Genomic DNA, 22437 nt, shown 5'->3' with positions numbered 1-22437 from the left:
CTTGATTTTATTTTACACTAGGTAGTGGGCACACAAAGCAATCCTTAATAAAGCTGACAATTAGCTTCACTCGACATTTTTAATAATGCACACTAAAAAAAAGTATTCATCTTACAAATTCTTCTGCAATCCAAACATACAATAGCTTGGAGAACTTTTAGAAAACAAAAGCCAATACGAAAAGACAGATTAAAACAACTAGAACAGCACAGGTTTTATTTATAGGGCTTGGATGTTACAGTTTTCTTACTGCATCATCAATGTCAGAAATCTGTTCCGTCAGCTGGCTCCATTGTTCTGGATTTAAAGAAATACCTTTTCTTCCTGGTTTCATTTCACCTTCAGGATCCATCCAATATTCTCTAATATCAATTAGCACTTTGCCTTTAAAATCTCGAACGCTAACGTACCTCATTTTCCCAGTCTGAAACGTGTTATTTCTGCTGCTGCTGCTCTGTTTAGAAGATGACAGAGCTCTCGAAGTTTCACCTGTCTTTTGCTTCTTTACAGGTTTTTCTGGAGCAACTTGCTTCTTCCTCTTTAACTTTTTGTCAACCTCACTGTCAGACTCACTGCCAGAAGAGCTTGAAGAAACACGTTTTTGATTTAGGCATCGCTTCGCTCAGCTCTAGCAGTCGAACACCCTCTTGCTTGTTCGCTCACGAGTGACTGGTTTTTATTTTTCAGGCAGGGTCTCACTCTGTCGCCCAGGCTGGGGTGCAGTGGCACGATCTCAGCTCACTGCAGCCTCAACCTCCCGGGCTCAACCCTGGAGGCAATCCTCCCACCTCAACCTCCTGAGTAGGTAGGACTACAGGCCTGTGCCACCACACTGGCTAATCTTTGTATTTTTTGTAGAGACAGGGTGTTGCCATGTTCTCCAGGCTGGTCTCGAACTCCTGGGCTCAAGTAATCCTCCCACTTCAGCCCAAAGTGCTGAGATTACAGGCTTGAGCCACTGTGCCCACCCTCTGTTAACCTTTTTTTTTTTTTTTTTTTTTTTTTTGAGACGGAGTCTCGCTCTGTTGCCCAGGCTGGAGGGCGGCAGCATGATCTTGGCTTACTGCAGCCTCTGCCTCCTGGGTTCAAACGATTCTCCTGCTTCAGCTTCCTGAGTAACTGGGATTACAAGCGTGCACCACCACGCCCAGCTGATTTTCATATTTTTAGTAGAGACGGGGTTTCACCATGTTGGCCAGGCTGGTCTTGAACTCCCGAGCTCAGGTGATCCACCCGCCTCGGCCTCCCAAAGTGCTAGGATTACAGGCATGAACCACTGTGCCCAGCCTCTGTTGACTTTTAAATCATAACATGTGTCTTAAGACTAGTGGTAACTGCCAGGTGTGGTGGCTCACACCTGTAATCCCAGGACTTTCGGAGGCCGAGGTGGGTGGATCACCTGAGCTCAGGAGTTCAAGGCTAGCCTGGCCAACATGGTGAAACCCCATCTCTACTAAAAATACAAAAATTAGCCACTAGTCGGGAGGCTGAGACAAGAGAATTGCTTGAACCTGGGAGGTAGAGGTTGCAGTCGAACCTGGGAGGCAGAGGGAGCCGAGATTGCGCCACTGCACTCCAGCCTGGGAGACAAAATGAAACTCCATCTTAAAAAAAAGAAGAAAAGATTAGTGGTAACTGGTTTTGCTTTGTTTTTAGCCTAAAAGTGTTTTTGGCTGGCTTTGTGAAGTCCATTCCTGGACTTCTACCCTCCTAATTTGTTCTTGGCCATTGTCAGCCTTGGTGGAATACGTGCACGCAGCTTCTGCAGCTCAGATGATGCCATCTGCATGCACTGGGTCTAGGAAGTCCCCGGGAGAGGGATCCAGTCTAAGGGGATGCTAACAACCTATTGTTGCTTTCTTTATTTCTAAACACCCTCCCGGTTTTACTCCCCCTGGAACTACAAAGCACCTGCTGTATCTTGCACAGGTTAAAATGATGTCACATTTAAATTGGATTTTAAGGCTGGGTGTGGTGGTTTACGCCTATAATCCCAGCACTTTGGGAGGCTGAGGCAGGAGGATCACCTGAGCTCAGGAGTTCCAGACCAGCCTGGCCAACATGGCAAAACCTTGTCTTTACTAAAAATACAAAATTAGCTGGGCATGGTGGCCCGTGCCTGTAGTCCCAGCCACTCGAGAGGCTGAGGCACGAGAATCGCTTGAACCCGAGAGGCAGAGATTTCGGTGAACCGAGATCGCGCCGCTGCACTCCAGCCTGAGCGACAGAGCAAAACTCCATCTCAAAAATAAATAAATAAAATACAAATAAAAATTGGGTTTTAACTATTTTGTAACATTGCTTAAAGGTGTGGAAGACACTTTGGGGTGTTAGAGTACTAAGGTTGCCATGGACTCAGATGTCGTTGGTGTCACCTTCACAGAGTGTCGTGAAGTGCTCTTGCATTCCTCGTTTCCATGGAGGGAAATGTTAGCATTCCTATTTTCCAAAGTCCTAGATGTCACCGTGTGGACAAGTCTAGCTGCTTGTCTGAGGAGATGTTTGCTTTAGCCCCTTTTTCAGGCCTCTTAAGGCCTTTGTAAGTACTGGGCCCTAGCTGAACCCCAGCATCCTTGAAGCCCTCTTGAGAGACAGAGCAGGTTTGGACAAGCCCTGCTTCGAGGACTATGGCATGGGTCAGCTTCTGGAAGGGCAGCTGTCGGGGACGCACTTTCCCTTGAACTCAGCACCATCCAAGCCCTGAATGTGGCCCAATCACTCTGGGCAGAAAAAAGACCTCAGCTACTTTCCCCACACCTCTCTCTCCTGCCCGTTCTTCCCCAGGACAGGTGTCCAGAGCATGTCCCCCACATGTGAGACAGCAGGTGGGTCTTGGGTGAGAAACCTCTCACTGCATATCACATGGAGGCGGAGGTTGTAGTAAGCTGAGATGGCGCCACTGTGATCTCCATGCGAGATGCAGGGAATCTTGCTCTGTCGCCTAGGCTGGAGTGCAGTGGCACAGTGTCGGCTTACTGCAACCTCCACCTCCTGGGTTCAAGTGATTCTTGTGCCTCAGCCTCCTGAGTAGCTGAGATTACAGGTGCCCAACACCACGCTCTGCTAATTTTTGTATTTTTAGTAGAGACGGGGTTTTACCATGTTGGCCGGGCTGATCTCGAACTCCTGACCTCAGGTGATCCGCCCACTTCATCCTCCTGAGGTGTTGGGATTACAGGCGTCAGCCACCACACCCAGCCTCGTTTCCACCTTTTGACTGATGAATATGCTGCCATAAGCATTCATGTACAAACTTTTGTTTTGTTTTTAGGGACAAGGTCTTGCTCTGTTGCCCTGGCTGGAGTTCAGTGGTGCCATCATAGCTCACTGCAGCCTCAAACTCCTGGTCTCAAGCGATCCTCTCATCTCTGCCTCCCAAGTTTCTGGGACTACAGGCGCTTTCCACCATGCCTGGCTAATTTTTAAGTTTTATGTAGAGATGTGGTCTTGCTGTGCTGCCCACGCTGGTCTTGAACTCGTGGCCTCAAGCACTCTTCCACCTTGGCCTCTGAAAGCAGTAGGATTACAGACGTGAGCTACCATGCCTGGCCCATGTGTGCAAGTTTTTATATGGACCTATGTTTTCATTTCTTTTGGGAATATACCTAGGATTAGAATCGGTGATCATCTGGTATCTCTGTATAATCTTGTGAGGAACTGCCACACTGACTTCTAAAATGGCTGCACAATTTACATTCCCACCAGCAGTGTATGAGAATTACAATTTTTCCTTATGGTTAACAGCACTTATTATCTGACTTTCGATTCTGACCATCCTACAGAGTTTGAAGTGGTATCTCACTGTAGTTTTGATTTTCATTTCCCTGATGACGAATGATGTTGAGCATCTTTTCTTTTTATGTGCTTATTGGCCGTTTGCACATCATCTTTGGAGAAATGTGTATTCAGATCTTTGCCCGTTTTTAATTGGGTTATTTGTATCATCGAGTTGTAAGAATTCTGTATATATTTTGCATATACTGGGTCAGATATGTGATTTGCAAAATGAGTTTTTCTCCCATTTCGTGGGTTGTATTTTCATTTTCTTGCTGGTGTCTTTTGAAGCACAAAAGGTACTTTTTATTATGACTTTAATCTCTTCACTTGTTTTACGTTTATTCAGATTGTCTATTTCTTCTTGAGTCAGTTTTAATGACTTTCTAGGAATTTGTCCATTTCACCTAAATTATATAATTTGTCCACAGGCAATTATTCATAGTATTTCTTTATAATCCTTTTTATTTCTGTAGAGTTGATAGAATGCCCTCTCTTTCATTTCTAATTCTAATAATTTGAGTCTGATTCTTGGCCAATCTAGCTAAAAGTTTGTCAATTTTGTTGACCTTTTTAATTAACCAGTGTTTAGTTTCATTGATTTTTCTCTACTATTTTTTTATCCTCTATTTCATTAATTTCACCATACTCTTTGTTATTTTCTTATTTCTATTTGTTTTAGGTTCAGTTTGCTTTTTCTTTGTTCCAGTGTCTTAAGGTGGAAGGTTAAGTTATTGATTCAAGATCTTTGTTTGTTAATATAGTCACAACAATAAGTGTTATGTGTCTAATCACCACTTTAGCTGCATCCCATAAGTTCTGGTGTGTTGTGCTTTCATTTTAACTCATTTCAAACTAGTTTCTAATTTATGTTTCTATTGTGATTTCTTCTTTGACATATTTCTTTTTTTTTTTTTTTTGAGACGGAGTCTCTCTCTGTCGCCCAGGCTGGAGTGCAGTGGTGCGATCTCGGCTCACTGCAAGCTCCGCCTCCTGGGTTCACGCCATTCTCCTGCCTCAGCCTCCCAAGTAGCTGGGACAACAGGCGCCCACCACCACGCCCGGTTAATTTTTTTGTATTTTTAGTAGAGACTGGGTTTCACTGTGTTATCCAGGATGGTCTCGATCTCCTTATCTGATGATCCGCCCGCCTCGGCCTCCCAAAGTGCTTTGATTACAGGCGTCAGCCACTGTGCCCAGGCTCTTTGACATATTTCTATTGTGATTTCTTCTTTGACATATTTGTTATTTAGTAGAATTTTTTTTAATTTTTACATGTTTGTGAATTTTCAATAGTTTCTTCTGTTTTTTTTTTTTTTTTTTTTTTTTGAGACAAAGTCTTCCTCTGTCACCAGGATGGAGTGCAATGGCATGACCTTGGCTCACTACAACCTCTGCTCCTGGGTTCAAGCAATTCTCCTGCCTCAGCCTCCCTAGTAGCTGGGACTACAGGCACACACCACCATGCCCAGCTAATTTTTGTATTTTTGGTAGAGATGGGGTTTCACCATGTTGACCAGGATGGTCTCGATCTCCTGACTTATGATCTGCCTGCTGCGGCCTCCCAAAGTGCTGGGATTACAGATGTGAGCCACTATGCCCGACCTGTTTTTGTTTTTTGTTTGTTTGTTTGGTTTTAAGACCTGTCTATGGGAGCCATTGGCAATCCAAGAACTTTTTTATTTTACTTTTGAATTATAGAGACAGGGTCTCACTATGTTGCCCAGGCTGGTCTGGAACTCCTGAGCTGAAATGATACTCCTGCCTCAAGCTCCCAAAGTGCTGGGATTACAGGCATGAGCCACCATACCTGGCCTCTTCTGTTGCTTTCTAATTTAATTCCATTGTGGTCAGAGTATGTATTTTGCGTAATTTCAGTCCTTTTGAAATTTGTTAAGGCTTGTTTTATGGCCTTACCTTATGGTCTACCCTGGAGAGTGTTCTATGTGCACTTGAGAATAATATGTATTTTACCATTGTTGAGTGGGGTATTCTGTAGATATCTGTTATGTCTAGTTGGTTTATAGTATTGTTCAAATCTTCTCTTTTCTTCCTGGCCTTTTGTTTTGTTAATTATATTTATTTTATAGTGACAGGGTCTCCCTTGTCACTATAAAATAAATATAATTATTTTATATAAATAATTATAATTATTTATTAATTATATAATAAATATTTATTACAGAGGGAGGGAGGTGTCACTCCCTCACTCCTGGGCTCAAGCCATCCTTCCACCGCAGCCACCCAAAGTGCTGGGATTACAGGTGTAAGCCACTGAACCCAACCTCTTGCTGTTCTTTTTTTCTTTTTCTTTTTCTTTTTCTTTTTTTTTTTTTTTTTTTTTTTGAGACAGGGTCTCGCTCTGTCACCCAAGCTAGAGGGCAGTAGTGCAATCACAGCTCACTTCAGCCTCAACCTCCTGGGCTAGGGTGATCCTCCTATCTCATCCTCCCAGGGACCTGGGACTACAGGCATGCACCACCACGGCTGTCTAATTTTGGTATTTTTTTGTAGAGATGGGAGACTGCTATGTTGCCCAGGGTTGTTTCGAACTCCTGGGCTCAGGTGATCCACCTGCTTCAGTCTCCCAAAGTGCTGGGATTACAGATGTGAGCCACTGCACCCGGGATACTGTTCTTTTTATCTTGGGTTTTGTTTTTTCGAGATGGAGTCTTACCCTGTCACACAGGGTGGAGAGCAGTGGCATGATCTTGGCTTGCTGCAACCTCTGCCTCCCGGGTTCAATTGATCCTCCCACCTCTGCCTCCCAAGTAGCTGGGATTACAGGCAAACACTACCACACCTGGCTAATTTTTATATTTTTGGTAGAGATGGGGTTTCACCATGTTGGCCAGGCTGGTCTCAAACTCCTGACCTTGAGATCCACCGGCCTCAGCCTCCCAAAGTGCTGGGATTACAGGCGTGAGCCACCGTGCTAGACCTTCCTTATCTTAGTTATTCTATTCGTTACTGAAAATAGGACATTGAAGTCTCGAACTCTTGTGAATTAACTATTTCTCCTTTTGTAACTGAGTACCCCCATTTTTCTAAGAGATAGTTTATTTTTAAAATTATTTTCTCTTCCTTTCTCCTCCCCCACTGCTCCCCACTTCCTACTTAGCCCTTTAGAAATGCAAAGAGAGGCCTGTTGAGTTGGCTCATACCTGTAATCCCAGCACTCTGGGAGGCCGAGGTGGGTGGATCACTTGAGGTCAGGAGTTCGAGATCAGCTTGGCCAACATGGTGAAACCCCATTAGCGGGGCGTGGTGGTGTGCCCCTGTAGACCCAGCTACTGGGGAGGCTGAGGTGGGAGAATCACTTGAACCTGGGAGGTGAAGTTTGCCTAGGTGACAGAGTGAGACTCTGTCTCAAAAAAAAGGCAAAGATAGTCTTTGATTCCTCCTTCACCAGTCATTCCCTACAGGGCAAGTTCACATAACTCCTGGAGAGTTAAGAGACAGATTTAGAGACCAAAGCATGGCCCTATAGGACTTTCACCTAGGAACTTCCACTCTCCAGGGGTTGCCTGAGCGCTCACTCTCACCAGGAAGACGTGTTGAAAGTGTGCCCATGGCCACTTTTACAACTTACTTCTTCCCAGGAAGGTGCCAACTCAGCTGCCCAGTAGATAAGACATCACGCTCAAAAGGAGACCCCTGCCCTTGCTGGCTGTATCCCCTACGTCTTAAAAGTGCCCACTTTCTGCTCTAGAAGTGAAGTGTCACGTTGAAAGCCAGGGCGCTTTGTGCCCCTTCCCCAAGCTAGCTTCAGAATAAATTCACTTTCTTTTTGGTACCAGACCTTACTCATGGTAACTGAACCCTGCAATGCAGCGAGCAACCAACTTGCTTTTCAGTTACACTTTCAGTTCTGTCTGTTTCCTTCATGTATTTTATAAAGGGCTCTGTTGTTAAGTGCATGTATGTTTATAATTGTATCTTCCAGATAGATTGGCCCTCTGAGTGGAAAAAAACTCAGTTTCTTTCATACTACTCTCACAACACACTTTTTTTTTTTTTTTTTTTGAGATAGAGACTCACTTCATTGTCTAGTCTGGAGTGCAGTGGTGTAATCTCGGCTCACTGCAGCCTCTGCCTCCCAGGTTCAAGTGATTCTCCTGCCCCATCCTCCCGAGTAGCTGGGATTACAGGCATGCAACATCAGGCCCTGCTAAGTTTTTTTTGTATTTTTAGTAGAAACAGGGTTTCACCGTGTTGGCCAGACTGATCTCGAACTCCTGGCCTCATGTTCTGCCTGCCTCGGCCTCCCAAAGTGCTGGGATTACAGGCATGTGCCACCGTGCCCAGCTCGCAACACATTTCTGACACCAGATGTGTGAGGATTTCTCCCTACAGCAAGCAATCATTTCTGCAGGCAGGCTGCTTCCCCTTTTGCACTCCCAGAGCCAGGCTCCACAGGAGCCTGAGAGATCCTTTAAAACATAAATACAGGCCGGGTGCAGTGGCACTTTTGGAGGTGACACGGGCATATTGCTTGAGCTCAGGAATTCGAGACCAGCCTGAGCAACATGGTGAAACCCCATCTCTACCAAAAAAAAACAAAAACAAAAACAAAAAATTAGCTGGGCATGGTGATGCACACCTGCAGTCCCAGCTGCTCGGGAGGCTGAGGAAGGAGAATCACTTCAGCCCAGGAGGTGGAGGTTGCAGTGAGCTGAGATCGCACCACTGCACTCCAGCCTGGGCCACAGAGTGAGACTCCATCTTAGAAACAAAAGTAAATGCAACCCTGTCTCTCCTGCTCCTGATCCTCCAGTGGCTCCTACCCAGGGATGGGCTGTGCTTCCTCCCTGGCTGACATCTATCATACAAGAAAGGGCATGAGATGCTTCATGATGAGTAACTCCTGGTTACTGGATATATTCAAATACAGAGTTGCCTCCTCATCCAGGCCACTTGGAGATCAGAGCGCTGTTGACTTTAGTAGCATCTCCTGGCCCCCTTGTAGGTTCCAGTTTAGGCCTTGAGAGAGCCAAGAGGACCTCTTGAGCAACAGCTATCATCAGAAAGCTTCTGCACTTCACTTACCTTCTCCCCCAGCCATACCTGGCTTCGTATTTTCTCCTCCTCTTTTGCAGTCAATGCAGACCCTGCAGGACTTGCTCACTGATCTTCATGCGCTCCAGGTCACCATCACAGCCCTCAGGAAGGAAGTGGACATGCTGAAGAACATGCTTGACAAGGTAGGCCCTCCCCCAGCATCCTCCATGCCAGCTGCATCACTCAGGCCTCTGGGGGTTGGAGCAATGAGGAAAATCTAGGAAGCTTACTGTTAGGCCAAGAGTGCAGCTGTGAGGGCGTGGTCATGTGGCCCCTCCAGTTGGCCAGCGCCACTGACTTCTCTGTGACCACTCCATGCTTTCTTTCTTTCTTTCTTTCTTTCTTTTTTTTTTAAGACAGAGTCTTACTCTGTTGCCCAGGCTGGAGTGCAGTGGCACGATCTGGGCTCACTGCAACCTCGGCCTCCCGGGTTCAAGTGATTCTCCTGCCTGAGCTTCCCGAGTAGCTGGGATTACAGGCACGCACCACCACACCTGGCTAATTTTTGTATTTTTAGTAGAGACAGGTTCACCATGTTGGCCAGGCTGGTCTTGAACTTCTGACCTTGTGATCCACCCACCTCAGCCTCCCAAAGTGCTGGGATTACAGGTGTGAGCCACCACACCTGGCCAACCCCTCCATGCTTTCTATCCCAGTGTGTTAAAACGTTAGTTATAAGTGACAGAAATCAAGTTCATCCTGGATTAGGCAAAATAAGGGATTTATTGTCTCATTTACTAATGAGGCATGGCCAGATTAGGCAAAATAAGGGATTTATTGTCTCATTTACTAATGAGGGATGGCCAGATCTAGGTACTCATGCAATACTGACATTTCTTTTTTTTGAGATGGAGTCTTGCTCTGTTGCCCAGCTTCGAGTACAGTGGCGCAATCTCGGCTCACTGCAAGCTTCATCTCCCGGGTTCACGCCATTCTCCTGCCTCAGCCTCCCGAGTAGCTGGGACTACAGGCGCCCGCCACCACACCCCGCTAATTTTTTTTGTATTTTTAGTAGAGACAGGGGTTTCACCGTGTTAGCCAGGATGGTCTCGATCTCCTGACCTCGTGATCCACCCGCCTCGGCCTCCCAAAGTGCCGGGATTACAGGAGTGAGCCACTGCATCCAGCAATACTGACATTTCTCAGTGAAGCTTTCCTCCCAGTTGGCTTCATTCTCAAGCAGGTGCTCCCCAAGTCTTGGCAACACCAGACTTATATTCCACCAACTTAGTGAAAAGAAAACCTCTTCCCCTTCTGGAAAGCTCTGTCCACATGGAAAGTGGAACAATCATAATAGTGCAGGCATACATACAAGCTCCTTCTGTAGCCAAAAACCATCAGCCAAGTATGTTCTAACACCCTACCATGCATAGAAGGATGTGGAGTCCCTGAGACGTGAGGCAGCTGTCCCTGTCACAACTGATGAGTCACAGCTGGGGTCTGAAGCCAGCTCTCCACACCTCCAGGTTTAACAACTTCCCCCAAATAGTGTAATTTTCTGTATCCTCCCGGCTTCACAGATCAGGGCCTGTATTTGATCATCATGGCAACTGTGGGAGCTTCAGTCATGGGCTGGATGGCTCCCATCTGAGCAGAAAGAGCGCTGTCAAAAGCTGCATCATGAGCTACACAGAAGGGCTCCTTACACAAAGCTGTTAGAGAAACAATGCCTTCTCAGCGGAGCCTGGTGTCTCACGCCTTTAATCCCAGCACTTTGGGAAGCCAAGGCAGGCAGACCACCTGAGGTCAGGAGTTCGAGACCAGCCTGGCCAACATGGTGAAACCCCTGTCTCTACTAAAATACAAAAATTAGCCGGGTGTGGTTGCGGGCACCTATAACCCCAGCTACTCGGGAGGCTGAGGCATGAGAATCACTTGAACCCAGGAGGCGGAGATTGTAGTGAGCCAAGATCGCGCCACTGCACTCCAGCCTGGGTGACAGAGCAAGACTCTGTCTCAAAAAAAAAAAAAAAAGGTGGGGCTGGGGGGCAGCCGTGGTGGCTTATGCCTGTAATCTCAGCATTTGGGGGAGGCTGAGGTGGGCGGATCACAAGGTCAGGAGATCGAGACCATCCTCGCTAACACGGTGAAACCCCATCTCTACTAAAAATACAAAAAAATTAGCTGGGTATGGTGGCAGATAACAGTTACTCAGGAGGCTGAGGCAGGAGAATGACGTGAACCCGGGAGGTGGAGCTTGCAGTAAGCTAAGATCGTGCCACTGCAGTCCAGCCTGGGCAACAGAGTGAGACTCCATCTCAAAAAAAAAAAAAAAAGAAAAGAAAAACAATGCCTTATTGGCCTGTCTCTTGGAGGTGTTTTTTCATTTGTTTGTTTGTTTTTGAGACAGAGTCTTGCTCTGTCACCCAGGCTGGAGTGCAGTGGCACGATCACAGCTCACTGCAACCTCTGCCTCCGGGGTTCAAGTGATTCTCCTGCCTCAGCCTCCTGAGTAGCTGGGATTACAGGTGCGAGCCGCCAGGCCTGGCTAATTTTTGTGTTTTTAGTGGAGATGGGGGTTTCACCACATTGGTCAGGCTGGTCCCGAACCCCTGAACTTGTGATCCAACCACCTCAGCATCCCAAAGTGCTGGGATTACAGGCGTGAGCCACTGTGCCCGGCCCTCTTGGAGATTTTTAATGTGCTTTGGCTCATTCAAGGCTCTGGGAAGTCCTGCAGTACAGAAACCTGTTGAAATGCTTTTTATTTATTTATTTATTTATTTACTTATTTACTTATTTACTTATTTTTGAGACAAAGTCTCAATCTGTTGCCCAGGCTGGAGTTCAGTGGCGCCATCTCAGCTCACTGCAACCTCTGCCTCCCGGGTTCCTCAGCCTCCTGATAGCTGGGATTACAGGCGCATGCCATCAGGCCCAGCTAATTTTTGTATTTTTAGTAGAGACGATGTTTCACCATGTTGGCCAGGCTGCGATCGAACTCCTGACCTCAAGTTATCCACCCACCGTGACCTCTCAAAGTGCTGGGATTACAGGCATGAGACACTGTGCCTGGCCTGACATGCTTTTAAGCCCATCATTTCCCAAGCTTGTTTGCCCATGGAACCCTTTCCTACTCCCTGGGAAACACTGGGTTTGGAACCCATTCTTCCTTCTCAAGCTCTTAGTCACCTAGAGCTAAGGCGGGAAAAGGCAGGGGTGGGACAGAACCTGGACCCCCAGTCCACAGACTCAATTCCTTTGACAGGTACACCCAGAAAAAATGGATATCTTCGCTGAAGACTTCAAAATACAGAACCGGAAGATGGTTGCACTGCAGCGGGAAGTGGTGAGGGCCACCATCCCTGTCTTTCCCCACTCCCCCCAGGACCCTCCACCTCCCGTGTCCTGGGTGCTGAGGGTAGGGAAGGGCAAGGAGGAGAATACAGCCTGGAAAGGTTTCTTTGCAGGTGTCGGGGACACTGCCCCCTCCAGGCTCACACCCCTCATTTTCTACCCCCACCCTGCAGGCTTCTCTCCAGAATAAGTTTAAAACCATCCCCAAAACCGAGGACATGGTGCTCTGGAGTGGCCTCCATGATGCCATGTTCACCTCAGTGAGTGAGGAAGGAAGGGGAGGTTAGCAGGAAGCTGGGAAGCAGGCGGGCGGCTGACTGAGAGTGGGAGGCGGGGCTGGAAGCCAGCCGAGCCCCTCTGCCCCCTCTTCTGCAGGAAATTGGTTCATCACAGCTGGACCTGTGGCAGTCCGTAGAGCAGCTCCCAGAGGCTGCCCTGGCCCAGACCACCGAGTACCTTGAAGCTACTCGTGCCATCCAGGTCTCCGAGCCCGTCCAGAACCCCCAGCTGCTGCAGACCATCTGGCATTACGAGGTCCCAGAGGTCCTCCCGGAAGGCTCATCTGCCCAAGCAGTTTCACTCAGCAGAGCCCAGGAGCCAGCGCAGCCTCCAGCCCTCACGCCTGAGTCTGCACCTGGGCGCGCAACTGAATTTGCACCTGGGCCCGCACCTGGGACTGAACCTGTGCCAGGGCTGGAGCTGGAGCCTGTGCCTACCCTGGGGCCTGTCCCAGGGCGCAGTGTGACACCTGGGTCCTTGCCAGCACCTTGGCCTGTGCTTGGACCTGTGCCTGCCCCAGGTGCCCAGCCTCCACCGCCGGGAGGCTGGCCTGCACTCCCCAGACGCTGGCCTCTTCCCCAAGGCTGGCCCAGGGTGGGCTCTTGGCCTTTTTGGGACTTAGGTGTCCTGCGGCCAACTCAGCCCCAAGCCTCCAGGGCCCCACCACCAGCCACCGAGTTTGGCTCAGTGTGGCCTCGACCACTGCAGCCGTATCAGTCTCACCAGGGAGAAGCCCTCCAGCTCGCAGCTGTCCAAGTACAGGGGGAGGAAAATGATGTCCGCAGCCTGAGGGGCCTTCGGGAGAGGGCCCGCAAGGATGGGGCCCCCAAGGATAGAACTCGCAAGGATGGGGTCCCCAAAGATAGAGGTGGCAAGGATGTGGACCCCCAGGATAGAGGTGGCAAGGATGGGGCCCCCAAGGCTAGAGCTCACAAGGATGAGGTCCCCAAAGATAGAGGTGGCAAGGATGGGGCCCCCAAGGATAGAGTTGGCAAGGATGAGGACCCCAAAGAAGCACAGCCTAAGGCTCCCCAGTCTGCCCTTCACCGGCTGAAAACCACCGCTGCCATCGCCGCCGCCGCCGCTGCAGCCTACGCAGCCGCCGCATCCTCCGCTGCCCAGGCAGCCAAAGTTGCTGCCCAGTTTGTCAAGGACGCCCCAGCCACCAAAATGGCCACCATTGCAACAGACACGGCTGCAGCTGGGCCCCTAGGGGTCTTTGCAGATGTCCTGGGTGCAGGGCCTTCCCGGGGAGCCACAGAATCCCAGGTCTTGGGCGATGATTCCGAAATCTACGAAATCCTCTCTCCCTCCTGCTCTGCTGCCAGCATCGGTCCCGATACAGCCCTGTCCCAGGCCATGGTGGCTGCCAAGCAGGCCACGAGCCCTGAAGACAAGAAGAGGGCTGTCAGGTGTTCCATGAGCCACATAGCCCAGATACCTGTCAAACACGACTCCCTGAAGGAAGAATTTGCCCAGCTGTCCTTTAACCTGAACCAGCGCTTGAGTTATCTAGGTAGGCCTGGTCTGGCCCTGGGAAGCGCACAAGGGAGTGGGGCTCTCCCTGTAGCCTTTGAGAAGTACGTCCTGTCCTTCACTGGGCTCCACAACAAAATCTACATCCCACCATTAGCCATTCATTCCTTTGGCTAAAGCATTTGGCTCTTAACGAGTCTATTATTTTCTGTTGAATGTACAATGAGGTCTTATCTTAGGGCAGGGAGGCTGTTAGGGTCTAAAGTTGGCACGAGGAAAATGGCATGCCAGAATTACTCTCAAAAACTCTTGTGGCCAGGCGTGGTGGCTCCCGCCTGTAATCTCAGCACTTTGGGAGGCTGAGGCGGGCGGATCACCTGAGACCGCGAGTTCAAGATGAGCCTGACCAACATGGAGAAACCCCATCTCTACTAAAAATAAGAAATTTGCTGGGCGTGGTGGCATATGCCTGTAATCCCAGCTACTCGGGAGGCTGAGGCAGGAGAATCGCTTGAACCCGGGAGGCGGAGGTTGCGGTGAGCTAAGATCATGCCATTGACCTCCAGCCTGGGCAACAAGAGCGAAACTCCATCTCAAAAACAACAACAACAACAAAACTCCTTTGTGATAGCCCATAAAACAGTATTGTATTGGCTAAGCATGGTGACTCATGCCTGTAATCTCAGCACTTTGGGAGGCCAAGGCAGGAAAATTGCTTGAGCTGGAAGTTCGAGACCACCCTGGGTAACATCAAGACCCCGTCTCTAAAAAAATTTTTAAACATTGGCTGTGTGTGGTGGCTCACGCCTGTAATCCTAGCACTTTGGGAGGCCAAGGCGGGCGGATCACGAGGTCAGGAGATGGAGACCATCCTGGCTGACACGGTGAAACCCCGTCTGTACTAAAACTACAAAAAAATTAGCCAGGCATGGTGGTGGGTGCCTGTAGTCCCAGCTATTTGGGAGGTTGAGGCAGGAGAATCGCTTGAACCCGGGATGCGGAGGTTGCAGTGAGCTGAGATCGCACCACTGCACTCCAGCCTGGTGACAGAGCGAGACTCCATCTCAAAAAATAAATAAATTAAAAAATAGTGAAGAAATAAATAAAAAGATAACACAAGCTGAAAGGCCCAGTGCATTTCCAGTGAGCAGTGCTGCCTGAGATGTTCTGTAAGAGAAGCAGCTAGAGCCCAACAGAAACATCTTCCTCCATCAGAGCCCTCAGCAGCCACCCTGTCCTCTGCTTTCAGCCAATATGGGAGGCCCTTCCAGCCTCGGGACAACAGTGGACATATTGCAGAAAAAGATTGGCAGCCTCCAGAAATCTAGGCTCAAGGTTAGTGTCTCCAGCGAAGGGCTTTTGAGGCAATGACGGCTTGAGGTGAGCTGACGGAAGACTCCTTGACTCTGCCACCCTCCCAGGTGCAGCTGTATTGTGTAGCAAAAGAGGCTGGGGGGGAGCGAGCTGGCCGCAAAGGCAGCTGCTACCTTGCAAAGCGGATCCACTGGTGTGGGGGGCCTGGCAGGTGTGGGGCTGCACGGTTCTGTGTCTCAGGTAGCTGTTCAGATGGCAGGTGGGGCTGGTGCAGTGACTCATGCATGTAATTCCAACTCTTTAGGAGACTGAGGCAGGCAGATCACTTGAGCTCAGGAGTTCAAGACCAGCCTGGGCAACATGGTGAGATCCCTTCTCTACAAAAAAATACAAAAGTTATCCAGGTGTGGTGGTGTGTTCCTATAGTCCTAACTACTTGGGAGGCTGAGGTGGGAGGATCACTTGAGCCTGGAGGTGGAGGCTGCAATGAGCCAAGATCATGCCACTGCACTCCAACCTGGGTGACAGAGCAAGGTCCCGTCTCAAAAAAAAAAAAAAAAAAAAAAAATGGCAGGTGGAAGACGCCTGGTCTGATACCTTTTTTTTTTTTTTTTTTTAAGATGGAATCTTGCTCTGTCATCCAGGCTGGAGTGCAGTGGCATGATCCTAGCTCACTGCAACCTCTGCCTCCTGGGTTCAAGCAATTCTCCTGCCTCAGCCTCCCAAGTAGCTGGGATTACAGGGGCCCACCAACACACCTGGCTAATTTTTGTATTTTTTGTAGAGACTGGTTTCGCCATGTTGGGCAGGCTGGTCTCGAACTCCTGACCTCAGTTGATCCACCCATCTCGGCCTCCCAAAGTGCTGGGATTGCAGGCATGAGCCACCATGCCCAGCCTGGTCTGGTACATTCTTCTTGGCCTCAACCCTCCCTCAGGTCCCTTCCCGGCCATGGTAACCTCAGAAGCAGAGGCCTGGGATGTCTGTGTCTCCCCCTTTTAGGAGGAAGAACTTGAGAGAATTTGGGGCAACCAAATAGAGACAATAAAGGATTGTTACATCACTTTGGACAAGGCAGTGGAGAAGCTGCAGATTCGCATGGATGAGTTCAAGGTTAGGAGGCCTGGGTGGGCTGGAGAAGGGCTGGCAAAGGGAGAATTCCTCATCCAGACCTTCTGACCCTTCCTGAAGGTTCTGCACGAGCTGGGGATGCACTTGAGGCTGGGAACCGGTGGGACTTTACTGGCATTTTACCGTGTGTAAATTACACTTCAATGAAAAGCAAACGAATCCCACCACCACCCTCAACCATATAAACAGAAGGGCCCGGACTGTTCGTCTTTTTGGCCACTGTGTCACCTGCCCCTGGAAGGGCAGGGGTAGTGAAGGCTCCATCACATTTGCTGAATGACTCAGTGAATGATTAAGAGAACTTCTTGTGCCAACTGTTATGTTTTTAACATTTCCCTGAGCCAAGCGGTAGAAATATTTACTGACATTTTGGGCTGGGTGATAAAAATAAAAAAAAATAATAAAAAGAAATATTTAGGCTGGGTGAGGTGGCTCACATATGTAATCCCAGCACTTTGGGAAGCTGAAGTGGGAGGATCACTTGAGACAAGGGGTTTGAGACAAGTCAGGGTAACACAGGGAGACCCCATCTCTACAGAAATAAAAAAATTAGCTGGGATTGGGCTCATGCCTGTAATCCCAGCACTTTGGAGGCTGAGGTGGGTGGATCACTTGAGGTCAGGAGTTTGAGACCAGCCTGGCCAACATGGTGAAAACCCGTCTCTTCTAGAAAAATACAAGATTAGGCTGGGCGTGGTGGCTCACGCCTGTAATCCCAGCACTGGAGGCTGAGGCGGGCAGATCATCTGAGGTCAGGAGTTCGAGACCAGCCTGACCAACATAGAGAAACCCTGTCTCTACTAAAAATACAAAATTAGCCGGGTGTAGTGGCACATGCCTGTAATCCCAGCTACTCAGGAGGCTGAGGCAGGAGAATCGCTTGAACCGGGGAAGCAGAGGTTGCGGTGAGCCCAGATCGTGCCATTGCACTCCAGCTTGGGTAACAAGAGCAAAACTCTGTCTTAAAAAAAAAAATATATATATATATATAATTAGCCAGGCGTAGTGGCACACACCTGTAATCCCAGCTACTTGGGAGGATGAGGCAGGAAAATTGCTTGAACCTGGGAGGTGGAGGTTGCACTGAGCTGAGATTGTGCCATTGCATTCCAGCCTGGGCAACAAGAGCGAAACTGTCTCAAAAAAAAAAAAAAAAAAAAAGGCCAGGCGCGGTCGCTCACGCCTGTAATCCCAGCACTTTGGGAGGCCGAGGCGAGTGGATCACGAGGTCAGGAGATCGAGACCATCCTGGTTAACACGGTGAAACCCCATCTCTACTAAAAATACAACAAATTAGCCGGGCGTGGTGGTCGGCGCCTGTAGTCCCAGCTACTCAGGAGGCTGAGGCAGGAGAATGGCGTGAACCTGGGAGGCAGAGCTTGCAGTGAGCTGAAATCCCGCCACTGCACTCCAGCCTGGGCGAGAGAGCAAGACTCCGTCTCAAAAAAAAAAAAGAAAAAAAGAAAAAACTAGCTGAATGTGGTAGCTCATACCTGTGATCCTAGTGCTTCGGGTGCAGAGGCTTACACCTGTAATGAAGGAGGATTGCTTGAGGCCAGGAGTTCAAGACTTGGCCAACAGAAGAAAACTCTGTGTCTACAAAAAAAAAAAAATTATAAAATTAGCCAAGTGTGGTAGCACATGCCTGTAGTCCCAGCTACCTGGGAGGCTGAGGTGGGAGGATTGCTTCAGCATGGGAGGTTGAGGCTGCAGTGAGCTATGACTGCATCACCGACTCCAGCCTGGGTGACACAGAAAGACCATCTCAAAAAAAGAAAGCAAAGAAACAAGCAAAAAGCAAAAACTCACCAAGGGCCAGGAGCGGTGGCTCACACCTGTAATCCCAGCACTTTGGAAGGCTGAGGCAGGCGGATCACCTGAGGTCAGGAGTTCGAGACCAGCCTGGCCAACATGGTGAAACCCTGTCTCTACTAAAAATACAAAAATTAGCCGGGCATGGTGGCGGGCGCCTGTAATCCCAGCTACTCGAGTGGCTGAGGCAGGAGAATCACTTAAACCCTGGAGGCGGAGGTTGCAGTGAGCAAAGATTGCGCCATTGCACTCCAGCCTGGGTGACAAGAGCGAGACTCAGTGTCAAAAAATAAATAAATAAATAAGTAACCCAGCAAGGTTGTTCCCATGAAGGCTTCCAAGTCGGGGGCCTGTTGCTGGGATGCATTGGGGTGTGTTGGGGGAAAAGGGACCAAGGAAACCCATGGCGTATGGCTGACCCCAAGGTCGCCACACTGTAATCAGGCTGGGACCCATTCGAGGCAACTTTGAATGGAAGAACTCATTAAAGGGGAACCAATTCAAGCCTATGAAGTGGGAGTGGACAGGAGGGTTGGCTGTCTCTGGAGATGCTGGGCCGAGTGTGGGTGGACTGCATGCAGGGGTACGTGCTCAGACCGTGCACCACTGGCCAGGAACCAGGTCTCCTGCCAACACTGCTCTTCAGAGAGGCCCAGGCCATTATGTCCTGGGGTCATCTTGGTGCCCTTTCTCCATGGAGCTGGAGCCAGTTCCATTCAGCATGTCCAACGTGCACCCAGCGCTATGCGAGACCCTGCATGGGGGTGTGCGGGGGCTGCAGTGTCTGCCTGCGTGTCCATAGTTGTCACTTATTAGACTCTGAAGCTGATGAAGCCCTGCCACGTGTGCCAAAACAGAGCACATCCCTTGTCCCAGGACGCTTGTCCCGGCTTCCTGGCTCTTGTGCTATCAAGATTTCATTGCTGGCCAGGCGCGGTGGCTCACGCCTGTAATCCCAGCACTTTGGGAGGCTGAGGCGGGCAGATCACCTGAGGTCAGGAGTTCAAGACCAACCTGACCAACATGATGAAAACCCATCTCTACTAAAAATACAAAAAAATCAGCTGGGCGTGTTTGCAGGTTCCTGTAATCCCAGCTACTCGGGAGGCTGAGGCAGGAGAATCGCTTGAATCCAGGAGGCAGAGGTTGCAGTGAGCTGAGATTGTGCCATTGCCCTCCAGCCTGGGCAACAAGAGCGAAACTCTATCTTGGGAAAAATCTCAGCACTTTGGGAGGCGAAGGCAGGAGGATCCCTTGAGGCCAGGACTTCAGGACCAGCCTGGACAATACAGCAAGGCCCCATCGCTAAGAAAATAAAAATATTAGCTAGATGTGGCAGCATACGCCTATAGTCCTAGCTACTAGGGAGGCTGAGGCAGGAGAATCACTTGAACCCAGGAAGTGGAGGTTGCAGTGAGCTGAGGTCATGCCACTGCACTCCAGCCTGGGTGACAGAGTGAGACTCTGTCTCAAAAACTAAAGTAAACTAAAATACAATCTTAGGATTTTGAACCACACAAATAGTTTGTATTACCAATAGTTAAAGAAGAAAAATAAAAAATAAGGTAGAACTAGTGTAGGAATAGGCAGATCAATAGGCCAAGAAGGCTGGGCAGGATGGCTCACACTTGTAATTCCAGCACTTTGGGAGGCTGACGTGGGTGGATCACTTGAGGTCAGGAGTTTGATACCAGCCTGGCCAACATGGTGAAACTGTGTCTCTACTAAAAATACAAAAAAATTAGCTGGGCATGGTGGCGCATGCCTGTAATCCTAGTTACTTGGGAGGCTGAGGCAGGAAAATTGCTTCAGCCCAGGAGGTGGAGGCCACAGTGAGCTAAGATCGCACCACTGCACTCTAGCCTGGGCAAGAGAGCAAGACTCTATCTCAAAAACAAACAAAAAATAGGCCAAGAAGACCAGATCTAAGATTTACAAGAATTTAGCATATGACCACTACAGGAAGGATGGATTACTCCACAAGTAGTGTTAGGAAAACCATTTCGAGGAATAACAGTAACTCTTAAGTCCGAAAGCAATCCTGTAGATGACACAAGGCAGTAGCACGGTGACAAATGCAGGATGGGAGCAAGATCTCATAACTGTGTCTCTGTCTTGCTCTGCACCATGTGACTTACATGTAAGACTTAGGTTTCCCAGTGTCGCTTGGGGTCTTGCTCTGTCACCCAGGCTGGAAAGCAGTGGCCTAATCACGGCTCAGTGCAGCCTTGAACTCCCAGGCTCAAGTGGTCCTCCCACGTCGGCCTCCTGAGTAGCTGGGACTACAGGCGCATGTCACCATGCCTGGCTAATTTTTTTTTTTTTTTTTTTTTTAAGATAGAGTCTCGCTCTGTCACCCAGGCTGTAGTGCAGTGGCTCAATCTTGGCTCACTGTAACCTCCGCCTCCCGGGTTCAAGCGATTCTTCTGCCTCAGCCTCCTGAGCAGTTGGGACTACAGGCGTGTGCCACCATGCCTAGTTAATTTTTGTGGTTTTTTTGTTTGTTTTTGTTTTCGTTCGAGGAGGAATTTCACTCTGTTGCCCAGGCTGGAGTGCAATGGCGCAATCTTGGCTCACTGCAACGTTTGCCTCCCGAGTTCAAGTGATTCTCCTGTCTCAGCCTCCCGAGTAGCTGGGATGACAGGCGTGTGCCACCACACTTGGCTAATTTTTTGAGTAGAGACAGGATTTCACCATGGTCTCGAACTCCTGACCTCAGGTGATTTGCCCACCTCGGCCTCCCAAAGTGCTGGGATTACAGGGTGAGCCACCATGTCCAGCCAATTTTTTTGTATTTTTAGTAGAGATGGGGTTTCACCATATTGGCCACGCTGGTCTCGAACTCCTGACCTCAAGTGATCCACCCACCTCAGCGTCCCAAAGTGCTGGGATTACAGGCATTAGCCACCGTGCCCAGCCAAAATAGTAAGATTATAAAACATGAATATAGCCTGGCATGGTGGCTTGCACCTGTAGTCCCAGCTATCGGGGAAGCAGAGGTGGGAGGATCACTAGAGTCTGGGAGGTGGAGATTGCAGTGAGCCGAGCTCGCACCACTGCATTCTAGCCTGGGTGACAGACTGAGACCCTGTCTCAAAAAATAAAAATAAAAAGCATAAATAAGGCCAGGTTTGATGGCTCTTGTATTCCCAGCACTTTGGGAGGCTGAGGGGGGAGGATCCTTTGAGCCTAGGAGTTCCAGACCAGCCTGAGGCAACATAGTGAGACCCCTGTCTCTAAAAAAAAAAAAAAAAAAGCCAGGTGGGTGGTGTCACCTGCAGTCCCAGCTCCTCTGGAAGCTGAGGCAGGAGGCTTGCTTGAGCCTGGGAGGCTGAGACTACCGTGATCTGTGATCAAGCCACTTTACTCCAGCCTGAGTGACAGAGCAAGAGCCTGCCTCAAAAAATTAAAAAAATAAAATAAAATAAAAATAAAGAGGAGGAAACAGAGACTCCAGCAAAGAAACGAGCCCAAGCCTGCTGGGCTGGGGGGTGGCCTGGCATGCCTGTGGTTCAGAGCCCAGGCTTTGGAACAGACGTGCCTAGGTTTGAATCCTGATTCTGCCACCTCCTGGTTGGATCAGTTCCCTGCGGTTGCTGCGGCAAATCACTCTTGGGGTTCTGGAGGTGAGAATTCTGAAATCAAGGTGTCATAGGCTGTGTTCCACCTGAAAGCTCAGAGGAGCCTCCTCGCCTCTCCCAGCTTCTCTTTTTTTTTGAGACAGAGTCTCCGTGTGTCGCCCAGGCTGGAGTGCAGTGGCCCCATCTCGGCTCACTGCAAGCTCCGCCTCCCGGGTTCATGCCATTCTCCTGCCTCAGCCTCCGGAGTAGCTGGGACTACAGGCGCCCGCCACTGCGCCCGGCTAATTTTTTGTATTTTTAGTAGAGACGGGGTTTCACCGTGGTCTCGATCTCCTGACCTTGTGATCCACCTGCCTCGGCCTCCCAAAGTGCTGGGATTACAGGCGTGAGCCACCGCGCCCGGCCCACCTGTCCCAGCTTCTGGTGGCTCAAGGTGTCCCTTGGCTCTGGAGCGACTTGGATGGAGGCTGGGGCCATTATTCTAAGTGAAGCAACTCGGAAGTGGAAAGCAAAGACTGCATGTTCTCACTTGTAAGTGAGCTAAGCCATAGATGTGCAAAGACAGACCGAGCAGGATAATGGACACAGGAGACTCAGGATAATAGAGAGAGGGGGAAGGATAGAAAACTACATACTGGAGCCAGGCGCGGTGGCTCGCACCTGTAATCCCAGCACTTTGGGAGGCTGAGGCAGGCGAATCATTTGAGGTCAA

At 49.4% G+C, this 22437-nt stretch overlaps 2 protein-coding genes across 4 annotated transcripts in view; one reads left to right on the top strand and one right to left on the bottom strand.

The window, feature by feature from the left end:
• Positions 1 to 22437, top strand: part of CUNH16orf96 (chromosome unknown C16orf96 homolog) — a 43956-nt gene that overhangs the window by 6851 nt on the left and 14668 nt on the right. For 2 of the 3 annotated variants that reach the window (XM_032144913.2, XM_058434125.1), the window contains exons 2-7: positions 8874 to 8978; positions 12044 to 12124; positions 12306 to 12392; positions 12508 to 13927; positions 15137 to 15222; positions 16204 to 16314. In XM_032144913.2, coding sequence (XP_032000804.1) covers positions 8874 to 8978; positions 12044 to 12124; positions 12306 to 12392; positions 12508 to 13927; positions 15137 to 15222; positions 16204 to 16314 — 1890 coding nt within the window. The remainder of the gene's footprint in view (positions 1 to 8873; positions 8979 to 12043; positions 12125 to 12305; positions 12393 to 12507; positions 13928 to 15136; positions 15223 to 16203; positions 16315 to 22437) is intronic. The other variant, XM_058434124.1, reaches the window with a different exon arrangement.
• LOC116462695 (activated RNA polymerase II transcriptional coactivator p15-like) lies at positions 234 to 1783 on the bottom strand. The gene is made up of 2 exons (XM_058434236.1): positions 1750 to 1783; positions 234 to 621 (listed from the first exon to the last, which is right to left on the bottom strand). The coding sequence occupies exons 1-2, from the start codon at positions 1781 to 1783 to the stop codon at positions 236 to 238; spliced, it is 420 nt and encodes a 139-aa protein (XP_058290219.1). The 3' UTR covers positions 234 to 235.

The sequence above is a fragment of the Hylobates moloch genome, unplaced genomic scaffold (assembly GCF_009828535.3).
Source record: "Hylobates moloch isolate HMO894 unplaced genomic scaffold, HMol_V3 SCAFFOLD_23, whole genome shotgun sequence".
In the NCBI taxonomy this organism is placed as follows: domain Eukaryota; kingdom Metazoa; phylum Chordata; class Mammalia; order Primates; family Hylobatidae; genus Hylobates; species Hylobates moloch.
Note: the sequence above shows the minus strand (reverse complement) of the source record. Positions and strands in the feature narration are given on the sequence as shown.